General features: G+C 43.1%; 1 protein-coding gene across 1 annotated transcript in view; it reads right to left on the bottom strand.

Annotated features, from left to right (window-relative positions):
- LOC105468286 (aldehyde oxidase 4-like) overlaps nt 1–9,504 on the bottom strand; it is a 76,574-nt gene extending 67,070 nt beyond the window's left edge. The window contains exons 1-4 of the mRNA XM_071073156.1: nt 9,341–9,504; nt 6,842–6,899; nt 3,079–3,175; nt 289–397 (exon numbers count right to left, since the gene is read on the bottom strand). Coding sequence (XP_070929257.1) covers nt 289–397; nt 3,079–3,175; nt 6,842–6,899; nt 9,341–9,397 — 321 coding nt within the window. The 5' untranslated portion in view covers nt 9,398–9,504. The remainder of the gene's footprint in view (nt 1–288; nt 398–3,078; nt 3,176–6,841; nt 6,900–9,340) is intronic.
- Nucleotides 9,505–13,844: the final 4,340 nt, after the last annotated feature.

Below are 13,844 nucleotides of genomic sequence, written 5' to 3'. Positions count from 1 at the left end.
TTCCATAAACTTCTGATTTGTTGTCTCATTTTCTTCTCTTGTCAAACTGGATTGTTCTTTTTTCACTTTAGGGCAAGGATAGGGCTGAGAAAGTCTTGGGTTTAAGATATATTAAAATCAATGAAAGGATCTTGACAAGATCTCTGAAAAGATCTGTAGCTATGGAGCACTGAGTCTTACAAAATGAGAATTTAAAAGCATAAGGGAGTTCAAAGGTGGTGACCTAAATGGAGTACATTAGACTACGTGGGATGCCATCAGTTGGTCCAGACTGCATTCTGCTCTTACCTGCACAGGGTGAATCCTGGTTTTGATGCTTCCCACACCTTCCACGGTGGTGACTGCAGCTCCATACAGAGAACAGATGGGTACCAGGCACGCCGTTGCTGGATAATGACTGTGATGGGATTAGGTAAAGAGAACACATTGGAATCATGGGGAGTGGGTAACAGCTCGGGAGTTATTTCAGTCCAGGAGAGTCAGGAGACTGTATTTCCCTGAGAATAAGAGCAGGCTAGATAGAAAACCATAAATTTGTGGATGTGCCCAAGAAAAAACTTAGGTGTGACTGGTGCAGAATGGCAGAAAGAAATGGAAGAAAAGAATAATGAAGACCTTGTGTAGGACCTTCAAGACACCCTCATTCTCCATTTTTTTTTTCTCATTCCAGGGAAAGGAAGCCTTTTATTCACCATAAAAATAATCTACTGACTTAGTAAACCACAGTGGGGTAGCTTAGCCCTGTTGTTCTTAACCATGGAAAGCTCTAAAAACTGTAGATATTCTGATTGTACCCTAGTCCAATTAAACAGAACTTCTGGTGAGGGATCAATTAATCACTGTTTAAAGCTCTTCAGATGATTCCAACTGAGGAATGGCCAAGTATGAAAGTCACTGTTTTGTGCCTTGCCTTGACCATCTCTCCCATCCTGGCGCCTGTGTTAATGGCATGGCAGATTGGCTAGTACCAGATTCCCATCTCCCTGCTTAGGAATGGAGTCCAGGCTTCATTAGTTAAATTTAGCGTCTTCATTCCCACTCAGGCTAAGTCCCAGCCTCTTTTCAGGTATGGGAAATTGCCCCTTTCCCAGGGAATGTTTCCTTTCTTTCCCTACCCAGGCTGGGAGCATGAATGCTACTCTTCTGAAGAAAAGATAGAGTGTTGATCGTGGTTTCCCCAGCCCTTCCAATCAACAAAGCTGTTTGGAAGCCACCCAGCCAACTAGCTAGGGACCCTGGAAGAGTGCTTAGTGCACAGAACGAGGGTGGGCCCCAGGTACCTCATGCAACAGATACATCTTTGTTTTTCATGTCCTCTGCTTCCCTCCCTGTTAAGATCTGTTTCCTTTTGATCTCGCCTCCCTCTGCCTTTTCTCTCAATGACTCTTCCCATGCTCATTGCTCTCCTCAGTCTTGCCCTTATACCTCATGCAGGGAATAGAGGCATGAGCTCCCTCCACCCCTAGCCTGTGGCCACTCATATCTGCAATCAGTCTCACCTCCACAAGGCCCAGAGTGTACAGAACCCTTCCTCTTCCCTTTCCCCCGATCTCTGGATCCCATCTACTCTTGGCGCCACATAGATTTGCCCCATCATCAATGGTCCTCCTACCCTCTTCCTGTCTAGGCTTCTCATTTCCCCAAATTCCCTGCCTTTAGAAATAAATTCAAATGTTTTCTATGCTAAAAAAAAATCCAAAACCTGTGTGCCCTCCAACATTGGCCCAAATTTCTTTCCTTTCTTGGTCATTTCTTCAAGAGCTGTCTACGGCTTCCTTGCCTTCCAGTCACATCTATACCAACTGTACCTTCCCTTCCAGCTCCACCATTCAGTTGTCATTGCTCTGGGAGCAATCCAATGTCCCGGGACCACTCCTAGTGTTTCATACTAGTGACCATCTCTGTCTTTTTGGAGCTTTCTCCTCTTAATGTTCCTCCTTCAACTCTGGCTACTTCTTATTGGTCTCCTTTGTGAGGCCTTCTTTCTTTGCCCATTTTTCTTTTTGTTGTTCTATAGTATCCTACTCTTATATGCTCTCCCACAGTTCCTGTTACCTTCCAGGTGGCCTGGGCTGAAAACCTGTCTTTGCCATTACCTGGCCTGTGAAACCTTGAGCAAGTTATTTAACTCTCTTTGTCTTAGTTTCCTCTTTTTTTTTTTTTTTAGTGTGAGTGATCATAACACCCGTCTCAAAGTTGTTTTGAGGTCTAAATATGATAACATATGTGAGCTTCTTTGAAAAGTGCCTGGTACACCATAAGCATTCAATACATATTGAAGTTATAAATAACTTCCAATAAGTCATAGCTCCAGATGAGATCTCTTCTCTAAGTAACAGACCTGTCTATCTTGGTGCCTGTTGGACAATCCCTTGTAGGTGTCCCATAATTACTCTACAGCTAAACTTACCGCTTTCCCCTCCCTGCTCCTCCTCTTCCAAATTCCCTAATTTGTGAATGGCACCATCTAGGCACCTAAGGCAAAAACTTGGGACTCATGCTAGACAACTCCTTCATCACCACATTCAATCAGTGAGCAAAACTACATTTTTAGGTCAAGGAGATGCTGACTCAATCATGCAGCATGATTTAAGGTCTCATTCAGCCTTTCCAGGCAAGCAACTCTTCTTAGTATATGTTGCATACCTGAATCTTCCACCAGGACTACAACTGGCTTGGGTTGAGGTTAAGATTTAATCTTCATCTTGGAAACTGCTGACCATGAAGAGAGAATACAGGATCAAGATGTTCCTGGTAATTTCTTTGTGTTAAGATATTCTTGCCTAATCTTACCCTGAAATCTCCCTACTCAGAAGCAAATTAAATGTTTTTACAGCAATAAAGAGCAGAGCCTGATAGACAGGCACACAAGGTAGATACATTCTGATGGGAAGAACGTCTGTGGAAAGATCTGGAGTTTGGGAAGTTATAGGGAGAGCAGGCCTAGAGGCAGCATAAGTGCATTAGCCACCTGGAGAGAGGAGGGGCGCAAGGCACATTGACAAGAAAAGTGGCAGTTCCACACCCTTCCCAGGCATGCCCAGAGCAGGCAGGGGCCGATGCCAACCCAAAGGATACTGGATCGCCTTGGTCGTGGAGTTGTATCTTGACACCATTACTGTACAGGCACCGCAGCCTCCTCCTCCACAGGAATATTTAGTGCCTGTAAGACGAACTCAAAGGAAGGGAGTCAAGGAAAAGGGGGGGCCCAGACTGCTTTGATTTCTACATTTTCCTCCTTGCATACTTACAACAAGCAACATGTTTTCTTGAGTCTTGTACCAAGTTGGCCACAGTTTCTTGCTTAGAGAGATTGTTCAGTTTTTCCTTATGAATGAGCTCACTGATGAAAGGTAAGAAGAAATCCTTGCAGGCCTCCTCTGCCTTGTCTGAAAACCTCGGGTCCAGATGCATTTCTGAATTTAAAATCGTTCAGATTTTAGAAAGGTAATAATATAGCACTCCCAGCTGGTCTAGGGCAGCACCTTGTAATCAAACATATTGATGTCTCCTCAGTGAAACATGTGCACAGTCACATTAAGTAGGATACGGGAAAACTACATAGAGCCTCATGCCAGTTAGGTTGAGGTTTGCATCCAAATGAGTTGTGAAAAAACCTGCTGAATTCTGAGTTGTGGACAATGGATTCTGAACCCATGTAACATTATTGCTGTAGAGGTGGTGGGATGTGGTTTGTGTGCAGAACTTAGAAAAATTTCCCCTGTGAGGCTTAACTTTTCCTAGTACTGCAATGTAATGCTATTATATTTTTATGGGACTAGACATTATTAATTTAATAACCATGGCTCCTGAACCAGTTATGTCAACAATCACTATGTATCTTTTTTCCTGTAAGGTGTTTGCATACAAAGGGAGAACAAATACTATATGTAAATCCCCTGCTTTAGGTTCTATAAACATATACTGGAATTCGCTTGAAACCTTCTCTGGGTGAAGTTTAAAAAGCATTTTATGGGTGGAGGTTATCATTGGCTTGGGTAGAGGTTAAGATTCACTTTCATCTTGGAAATGGCTGCCCATGAAGAGGTAATACAGGGTCAGGATACTCCTGGTAGCTGCAGCAAGGAGTTGAGAAATTTTCTGCAAGGGCTGCACATCCCTGTCCTCTGTTCTTTTGTCCCCAACTTGAGCCAGCGATGTCACCTCTGGGCTCTGGACTGCTCTGGCAAGTCCTGCTTTTTACCTGCAGTTAGGAGGTTAAAAGTAATGTGGGTCATACCTCAGTTAAAGGGCCTACTGACTAGGGTGTGGAACGCAAAGAAATTCTTTATTTCTCCTTTTGGTGTCCCGAAATTTCCAATCAAAGAACCCCGGTGCTATCTGGCTCAAAGATGGAGGTCACTTCTCCCTTGATCAGACCTTCAAACAGCTTTGTGAAGCTGTGTTCTCCCCTGGACCCAAAACAGCTAGTTTGATGCCCCCTCCCTCCACCCTCAATAGAAGTGCATGACTCAGTGACTTCTATCTTCTGTTGACTCATCCTAGGTAAGCTTGCTAGACAATGTATAGGATGCTCAATGACATTTTAATTTCAGATAAACAATGAATAATATTTAAGGATAAGCATTTCCCCTGCATTCAAATTCAAATCTAACTGGGTGTACTGTATGTTTACATGCTGACTCTGGCAACTCTCCTTAGGTCAAAGACAACCCATACATCAGAAATTTGTTTGTTTGTTTTGTTTTGTTTTTGTTTTTGTTTTTGAGATGGAGTCCCACTCTGTTGCCCAGGCTGGAGTGTAGTGGCACAATCTCGGCTCACTGCAACCTCTGCCTCCAGGGTTCAAGAGATTCTCCAGCCTCAGCCTCCTTAGTAGCTGGGACTATAGCCATGCGCCACCACACCTGGCTAAGTTTTTGTATTTTTAGTAGAGACGGGGTTTGGCCATGTTGGTCAGGCTGGTCTCGAACTCCTGGCCTCAACTGATCTACCCGTCTTGGCCTCCCAAAGAGCAGGGTTTATAAGTGTGAACCACTGTGCCTGGCCAGGAATGTGTTTCTTGATCCTTCATGTAGGAGAACTTTCTTAGTGCCCCCAAGATTCACAGCCCCACAGTATATGTAGAAGTTGTCCTGAGACTAAACGGGGCAGCCAACGCGTGCAGCAGAACCTGGATTTACAATGGAATCTGGTCATTCATCACTGAGTTCTTTATCCACCAATATTCATTCCTCATATACTAGCCATTCATCCAAACCACCCACTAGAGAAACAAGTTAAAAATAATATCCCTGACCCCAGCCCGGAACTATTGACTCTAATCAAAAGTTGGAGGCTGGAAGTGCCAGGTGAGTCTTGTTTGCCCAGAACTACTTATTTATATTAGGCACCAGAAAGAAAGGTAGATAGGGGGTACGGGAAAGATGGGGAAATGGGAGGCTGAGGGTTGGTTTTGCCTGAAGCTGGTTCTGGCCACGTTTACTCGGGAGTCTGTGAAATTTCAGCTCGCTCCCAATATAGATGAATGTCTTCATTTTACAATGTCTAGAGAAAGCATGGTGAAGAATGTAGTGGATTTAGGAATGATATGAAAGGGGAGTGGCAGAGCTGGCTGACTATTGAGCTGTTGAGGCTGGGTATATGGGAAACAGGAGGAGCAGGGAGTGGGGATTCAGCCTGTCTGGAATGTGAGTGGATTGGGACATTAGGAGGCTGTCCCTTACAGAGTAGTAAAATGATAGGGTAGGAAATGGGACTACAAGGAGTTAAGTCGTGAGAGATGAAGTCTGGAAAGAAAATGAAGCATCAGGTACAAACCATTTCTTAAATAAGTTTGGCAAGGAAAGAATAGAGAGCAATGAAATAGTGTTTTTAGATGTTTATGTTGGGAGACAAAAGGATAGAGAGAGGGGATAATACTCTCTTGTTCACCACTGGATCCCTAGAGCCTAACACAGAGCATGGCACTTTGTAGGTGCTCAATAAGTATGTATTACTAACTTATTATTTTGAAATAACTTTAGTCTCACAGGGAGTTGCAAAAATAGTACCAGCTGTCCTATATACCCATCCTCCGGCTTCCCCCAGCTGATAAAATCCCACAGAGCTACAGCACAACATCAAAACCAGGAAATTGACACTGGTACAATCCTGATAACTAGATTATAGAACTTATTCAAATTTCACCTCTCATATAGCACTCACGTGTGTATGTGTTGTGTGTAGTTCTGCATGATGTTGTCTCATAGACAGATTCGTATAACCACAACCACTCCCTCCTACTCCTTTATAGTTGTACCCAAACTCCAGAATTCTTCAGGAAGAAGCATTCACCAAAGTTCTGTTGCAGGTCTTGGAAGAATGGGGAGTGAAGACCAGTGGTGGAGAGCTGGGAGTATATTAGCTACACTTTGGAATTTTGAAATATATTTATAAAAGTTTGTTTCCTCTGATGAGGTTTATGAAATGAGATGGGACCAGTCAGTGAAACGTCTTTGTGGGACGCTATTGTCAGTGACATGCACCCCTGAACATTTGGCTGGACAAAAGCTTGGCTAGACATTTTTTATATTAACACCTCTGAATAGGAAGCTGTCATCAGGGTGACCTCGGGGCTCAAAGGCCATAAAGCTCTTTCCAAAGTGAGGACACTCATGGTTCACTGGATGATTTTTTGGGGTTTTGTCCAAGTAAAAAATACAACAAATAACAAATGAATCTATCACATTTAGATGCATTCTCTGCACTCCAGCTAGACTGTACAAATGGAACACGAGGCTGTTTATTTAGACCAAACACAGGCAACTTCCTAGATAAGTCTCAGCATGTTCCCTCTTACTGCCCAGTCCAGACAGACTACAGTAAAATAAAAGGATACGTCTTTTCCTCACATAGAACAGTAGATTTACTTCAGGATCAGCATTCCTCTCTATCACCTACATTGTGAAATGAGATCAGAGAGTTTATGAGGATAATATCAACAAGTTCGGGCAATTCGGTCCATTGTTTCGGAGTCATGTTTTTGATAGGATGCTCAATGACATTTTAATTTCAGATAAACAATGAATAATATTTAAGTATAAGCATTTCCCCTGCATTCAAATTCAAATCTAACTAGGTGTACTGTATGTTTATATGCTGACTCTGGCAACTCTACTTAGGTCAAAGATAACCCATACATCAGAAATTTGTTTGTTTGTTTGTTTTTGTTTTGTTTTTGTTTTAGAGACGGAGTCCCACTCTGTCACCCAGGCTGGAGTGTAGTGGCACTTTACGATAGGTGGTGACTTTACAGGAAAAAAATAACAACAACAACAAAAAACCTTTTGTTAACACGTGGAAGTAGAATTTTGAAGAAATAGTGGAATATTATTCCAATGTCTCTGAATTTTCTAATATATATGACAATTATAAATTCCAGATTGGTTTTCCTCCGTGGCTTTGAGTCCATTTGTATCTGGACCCAAATGGGAACAGATGCACAGAGACACTGAGTTTCTAAAAGGACTCAGATAACTCATGGCCACAGAAAGTCATCAAAAAGGAGAGCCGGAGATTTCTAAAATACAGGGTTTTGCTTCCCTGCCTCTGCCACTAATTGAGCATGTCCCAGGGAGCCATTCCTGTTTCCCCAGTGAGGTGGGAGTGCCAGTGCAGGGGATATGAACTGCGGCTCTGCCCCTCACATCTTGCTCCAGGCTACTCTGGCCAATGGATTACAGTGGGCACATCTGCCCTCCTTGGCCCTGGAGGAATGCAGGCAGTTCTCGTGTTGGGTATAAGCACAAGAACTTAGGGAAGCGATTACAGAAACTTGCCTGGAAGGGTAGCAACACTGAACCCAGAGAAAGAGGACATCATTCTTTTTATTTTTACCATCTCAGAAAAAGGCAACAAACCACATTATTTCTTCATACATTGCCTCCTATTTCCAAGTTTCCTTTCAAGTCCTCAGAAGATTTACTCAGTCAGAGATGAGCTCAGCAACCTTCTGCTCTAAATCTTGTGTGTGTAAGGGACTAAGTACAGTGGCACCGCAGACGCAAATCAAAGCTTTATAGTTGTATTTTCTCTAACACCACAATTGTGTGGCAGTGGAAATTATTTCAAGGTTGGAACAAGACAGAGGGTAGGGGTTGAAGATAAGCATGCCGGGTCTACTATGCCTTCATCTTGCCCCCACCACACTGGGGGAGCATGGCCTGATGACACTATGCTGTGTATAAAGACATCCGTTTATCCGATACAATGTTCCAGGTATGGAATTACTGCAAATTGTCACTCAGCAATTATTTTTCTGATGTTCCAGTTGGCTTCAGGTCACTCAGGATCACTAACCTCATGCTTTCTTTGTTCTATCCTTTCTCTTTCATTTTTTCGTTTATTAGTTCATAGGCTTCCTAAACACGACTGTTTTTTGCTATTTGACAGGCAAAATTCCCAATGGTACAATCTTGGCTCACTGCAACCTCCGCCTCCTGGGTTCAAGTGATTCTCCTGCCTCAGCCTCGAGAGTAGCTGGGATTGCCAGCTAATTTTGTTTGTTTTTTTTTTGTATTTTTAGTAGAGACAGGGTTTCACCATATTGGCCAGGCTGGTCTCAAACTCCTGACCTCAAGTGATCCGACTTCCTCGGCCTCCCAAACTGCTGGAACTACAGGCGTGAGCCACCATGCCCGGCCCATTACAACAAATTACTTTCTAAAATAACTTTCTACTTTTATTATTTCTCTAGTTTTCTTCTAATTGTCTCAAACAATTAGATATGCATCCTGACTTTAAAGCACCTCAAACTTTTCATTTACTCATTATAGCACCGAGTTGAGAACATCTGGCACAAGCTAAGCATTCACATTGCCACCTCTCTTATTGGTGGGGAAATTACTGACTTTTGGTATTGCCCAGGCCAGGGGTGCACTGACCTCTAGATGAATCAATCAGCCTGTGGGAATGTATTAAGGCAAAACAAAATCATCTGAGAGTTCTTTGCCATTATCATTCTCAATGTCATATATACCTTCTATGAAAACAGGGCTGGTGAACTCAGGTAGAGCTAATATCCAAATGAAGAGGGGATAACAGTTTTTCACAACTGTGCCCTGAGGCTCAGCTGTCAGATATCACTCCCACTATAACAAGTAAAAGAGTTCTTTTTGGATTCAAAAGAAAAATTAAAAGCAAACACAAGCCCCCACACTTTAATAATTTTGCACCGAAACTTAAACTAACAACCTATGTTCAAATTCATACCACTATATATAACTGGAAAATAACAGAAGAGAAAGATTAAAGAAATAAGAAGTGGCATCACAGTGAAAAAAGCTTGACTTTCAACCCCGATACATGAAAATTTATAATAATCATGTCAAAAACTTACCTTCCTTCCGTTCACGAAAAAAATCAGCTCATCAGAATGGGGAAGGGAAGGCATCATGCCACACACACACACACACACACAGCCTTCACTGGGATAGAGTGTGTTTGTTTTCTGTTCTTTTAAAGAGCAGATATGTTAGAGTAATTACTTGGATGCCTGTCGGCCCCAAGGAAGCCCAAACTGACAGTGGCAGCCTGATGTGGGTGGTTTATAGCTGCACTGCCAGACCAGGAATACCAACCAGGGCTCCCCCCGCCCAGCCCACAAACATTTTCAGCAGCTCTGGGCAGCACCGTGTCTTTCTCTTTCATGAACGAGTCAAACCAGCATCTTCACGTGTTTCCTTTGGAGTCTAGGACCGGTTTCCCCAGGAGAATGTCTACAAAGCCAAAGACTAGTAAATAAAAGTAACTTTTTTAAAATTAAAAAAATAGTTGTCGGAGACAGGGTAAGGTGATGCAAGGTGACTTGAGAGACTGGTTTAATTTTAGGTAGTCAGTATGGGCATGCACTCGGGCTGAGTCCTAAAGGACAAGCTCACCAAGAGAAGGCATGGGATAAGAGCAGCAAGTACAGTGGCCCCCAGGAGGAAAGGAGCTTGGTGTGTCAGAAAGGAGGTCAGCACAGCTGAGTGTGGGGAGTTGGGGAAGGTGTGTTGACAGAAAGTCAGAGACGTTTTGGTGGCCAGGACAAGGGTCTTGGAGGGATCTAGTGGGAAGGGAAGCTATCAGAGAGTTTTGAGCTAGGATGCAACATGATGCTATTTACAGTAGAGCATTCCATTGTACAGAGAATGTACTATTGCTGGTAGGAGGGCAGTTGCAGGTTAGATCTGAAGCCATTTTTGTGTACCCTGGGCTAGAGGTAATGGTGGCTTGGACTAGGGTATAGGATGGTGGCATCAGAGATGGAGAAAAGGTGAAAGTCGTGGCATAAATTTTGGAGGTAGATCCAACTGGACCGGTTGATAGATTAGATGGGAGGGGTAAAGGAAAGAGACGACTCAAGGATGAATCCTAGATTTGTTGATTGAACAACAGGGTGAAAGTTGGTGCCTTTTGCTGGGATGAGAAGACTGGGTGAATTGAAAGTTCTCTCTTGGACCTTTTTGACTTCCAAGTGCACGTGTCAGTCAGACATAGGAATCAGGAGGTCAGGGGAGGGGTCCACACTGGAGATGCCAATTTGAGGGTCACCAGCTTGTAGAAGATGTAAGCAAACACTCCATGGGAATTGTAAAGTACTAGAAAAGAGTCATGTTCCTGTTGTGTCAGGACAATTTGAACTATGAGCTGATGTGCTTTCCTCATGCAATTTATTTTCTTGCTTTTCATGTATCAGTGAGGACTCCCTGCCTTCAGAGTCGAGCTCTTATCACAGGAATGCAAAAACAAACAAACACACAAACAAAAACCCCCCAAAAAACAAAAATCAACAACAACAACAAACCCCCAGAAACAAAAACAACAAAAACAAATAAACTAGGTAACGTTCAGGTGGAGTATTTCAAAACAGTCCTTTGAAACTCTTGGCAGAGATGCCAGGAACAAAGATAGGTAATAGAGCAGACAGGGATGCCTAAGGTGAGTGTCAGTCCCAATGCTATTGTTCTTCTAAGCTGCTACAAGAACTTTGAGTTTCCTCTCAGTTGAGGAGGACTGAGTTTCTGCTGCCAGGTGGATCGGGCTTGAGATACAATCTAAATGTATACGTGTGTGTGCACATGCATGTGTGAGTGTGTGTAACTGTGGGTAATAGCTAACCTTTATTCAGTACTTAAGTATATGCCAGGCAAAACGTCTCCCTGCATTAGTTTATTTAATCTTCATCACAATCTTTGAGATAGGAATACAATCCCTACTTTACAAATGAGGGATCAGAGGCACCCAGTGATTTAGTCACATGTTTTGCACACCTGAGTCTGTGCCCTATGAAAGTCCTATTTGTCCTCAACCACCTGGTGAGATATCGAATAATTCTGTTTTCCTGGAATGCTGGAATAGTCTACCCTAAGAGAGTAATAGTTTCCACTGCGTGTGAAATTATTGCAGCTTTTAAATGTTAGGGCAATTTATCCATCAAGTTTTCAAAAATTGTAGAGCCTGACCCTAGATAACCTTCATCACTAGCTGTGTTGGCTTCATTTTGCCACTGATGGGACATGCTTCACAGGAAGACCCAGCACGACCCTCCAGAGATGTGTTGACAGTTCTGAGTCCAGGCTATTTTGACATCTTTTTCAAGCAGATGGAGCTACAGTGTCTCCCTGGTGAACAGAAATATGCATGTATGGAACACCAACTGCTCTGGAGCCCTGCAGCTCTTTGTTCAAGCTTGTAATGATACAGTGATGACCTGTCACTCTTAGCCTGTGAGAATCAGCAACTATACCTTCAAGTTAGATATTTCTTGAGCTCCTGCATTATCAGCAGGCTTGGATCTGTTTCCCCAAAGGTGTAAAACTACAGACTTCTCATTGTCTGAGTGGGGAAGCCTCATCCTCCCTGGAAACGCAGGTCGTGTTGGGAGATTCATGCCCTTGCAGGGCTGGAGACCTGATCCTAAGGCCATGCTGTTGAGTCTAAAAGCACCAGCTGTTTAAATACGCACTTACCACTTGTCCCTGCATGACAAATAGAACATCCTCCAGATTTGAATAAGGTTCCTTGAGACATATCGTCTAAAATGTACTGCCTTCCTCAAATATTTCCATGCCTTTTCCATGCCTTTGTATTACAGATTGCATACTTTGCAGTCTGTACTTAATTCTGGTGTTTCTCAATTCTGGTTCATCTGCAAGAAAGGAACCCTCTGTTCTGCCACTAAGTGCCTGGAGAATTCTGTACCCCAGGAACTGAAAGAAACTTCCATGTGGAGGGCTGGATGACATTACCCTTTGATCTCCTTTCATTCAGGAATGGGGTCTCCCTGCAGCAGTTCTCCATGATGTGTCAGACTGAGAAACAGCACCAGCCCCTCTAGCACTGCACCCACTCGCCTGTGTTCACTGCCTCTCCTAGCAGCTTCCTGACAAACTGGTCTCAGCAAAGGGCCTTTCTAGAAGTACATTCTGTGTTGGCATTGTAACAAAATGACTTATTTTTTAAAGGGCTTTTAGCTTTTGCAGTTGTGACAGGGCAGAAACTGACAAGAGGTGTTCTCAGCCTTCCCTCTTCCCCTCTCCCTCAGAGAAAGTATGTTTTCCTCTCTAGACTGCTCTCTGTGTCTTGTTGAGAGCAAGCTGGGGAATGGGTAGAGAGGAAACAAAAGGAAGACAGACATTCTGGGGAAGACAGTCAGAGAAGCGATACTGGGGTCAGAATTTGGAGGGTTTTGGAGAAAGCCATTGTGGGCTTGAGGGAAGTAGGAGGAAACATCCTTTTCTAGAAGTATTGTGACAAGTTATACATTAGATTTCAATTAAGGTTCAAGAGATACAAAGGTTGTGTTAAAACATACTAAATATGGCCTAAGAAGGACTCCTTACTTCTATATTTGAATCCTTGTGGGTGAACTGTAATCTAGCTTACCAGTCAGACAAAATTGAAATCCTAAACAGTATGCACCTGTAACAATGGCTGAGTGCTGGCCAATCCCAGTGGCCATACTTCAACCACTCACAGACTGCTGAATGTTCAAAACGCATTCAAATAAGGCAAACGCTGAGCTGTAACCAATCCCACTGTTTCTGTATCAAACTTCCAATTCCTGTATGTCACTTTACCTTTTTTGTCTATAAATTTGTTCTGACCACGAGGCACCCGTGGAGTCTCTGTGAATCTGCTGTGATTCTGTGGGCTGCCCAATTTGCCCCCAGTCATTCGTTGCTCAATTAAACTCCTTTAAATTTAATTTGGCTTAAGTGTTTATCAGTTGGAAAACATTCACATTATTTTAGGTTACCAGACTGATTCTCTTAGTGCAGCTTGGTACACGGATCTGTGGGAACACGAATCTGTTGGTACATGCATCTGGTCACCTACGGCCAGAACATTTATTGGGATGCTAGTGTACTCAGAGGGACAACCAGCTATGTTTCCATGGGTAGAGACCTTCTAAGAGTAATGGCATGTTTAAATCCCCCTCTCCTCCCTGGGGACTCACCTGCCTGGGATTCCTGGAGTCTGCCCTCTGCAGGGCTGACATATCAACTTTCAGGGCCCACAAATTTAGATTTTCTCCTAAAATCAGAAGAAAACAATGAATATAAACTAGCCTGGGTGAGATATATATATAATGTATATCATATATATGGTTATACATATTTTATATATATATATATATAAAACCAATGCAGTAGTAACATTTGTGTGTTTTAGCAGACCTACTTAGTATCCATAATATTGTGTTTATAGAGGAAGGGGCCCACAAAGTCAAAAGCGCTGAGGACCCAAGAAGGTCGCAACTCTACCTCTGTCTTGTCCTTTGATTGGGCCAGATCCTGCACTGCCTCCGAGGGCAACAGGGCTGACTACAGTCAGGGAAAGCTGAACTCAGCAGTGAA

Source organism: Macaca nemestrina, chromosome 11 (assembly GCF_043159975.1).
Source record: "Macaca nemestrina isolate mMacNem1 chromosome 11, mMacNem.hap1, whole genome shotgun sequence".
In the NCBI taxonomy this organism is placed as follows: Eukaryota; Metazoa; Chordata; class Mammalia; order Primates; family Cercopithecidae; genus Macaca; species Macaca nemestrina.
Note: the sequence above shows the minus strand (reverse complement) of the source record. Positions and strands in the feature narration are given on the sequence as shown.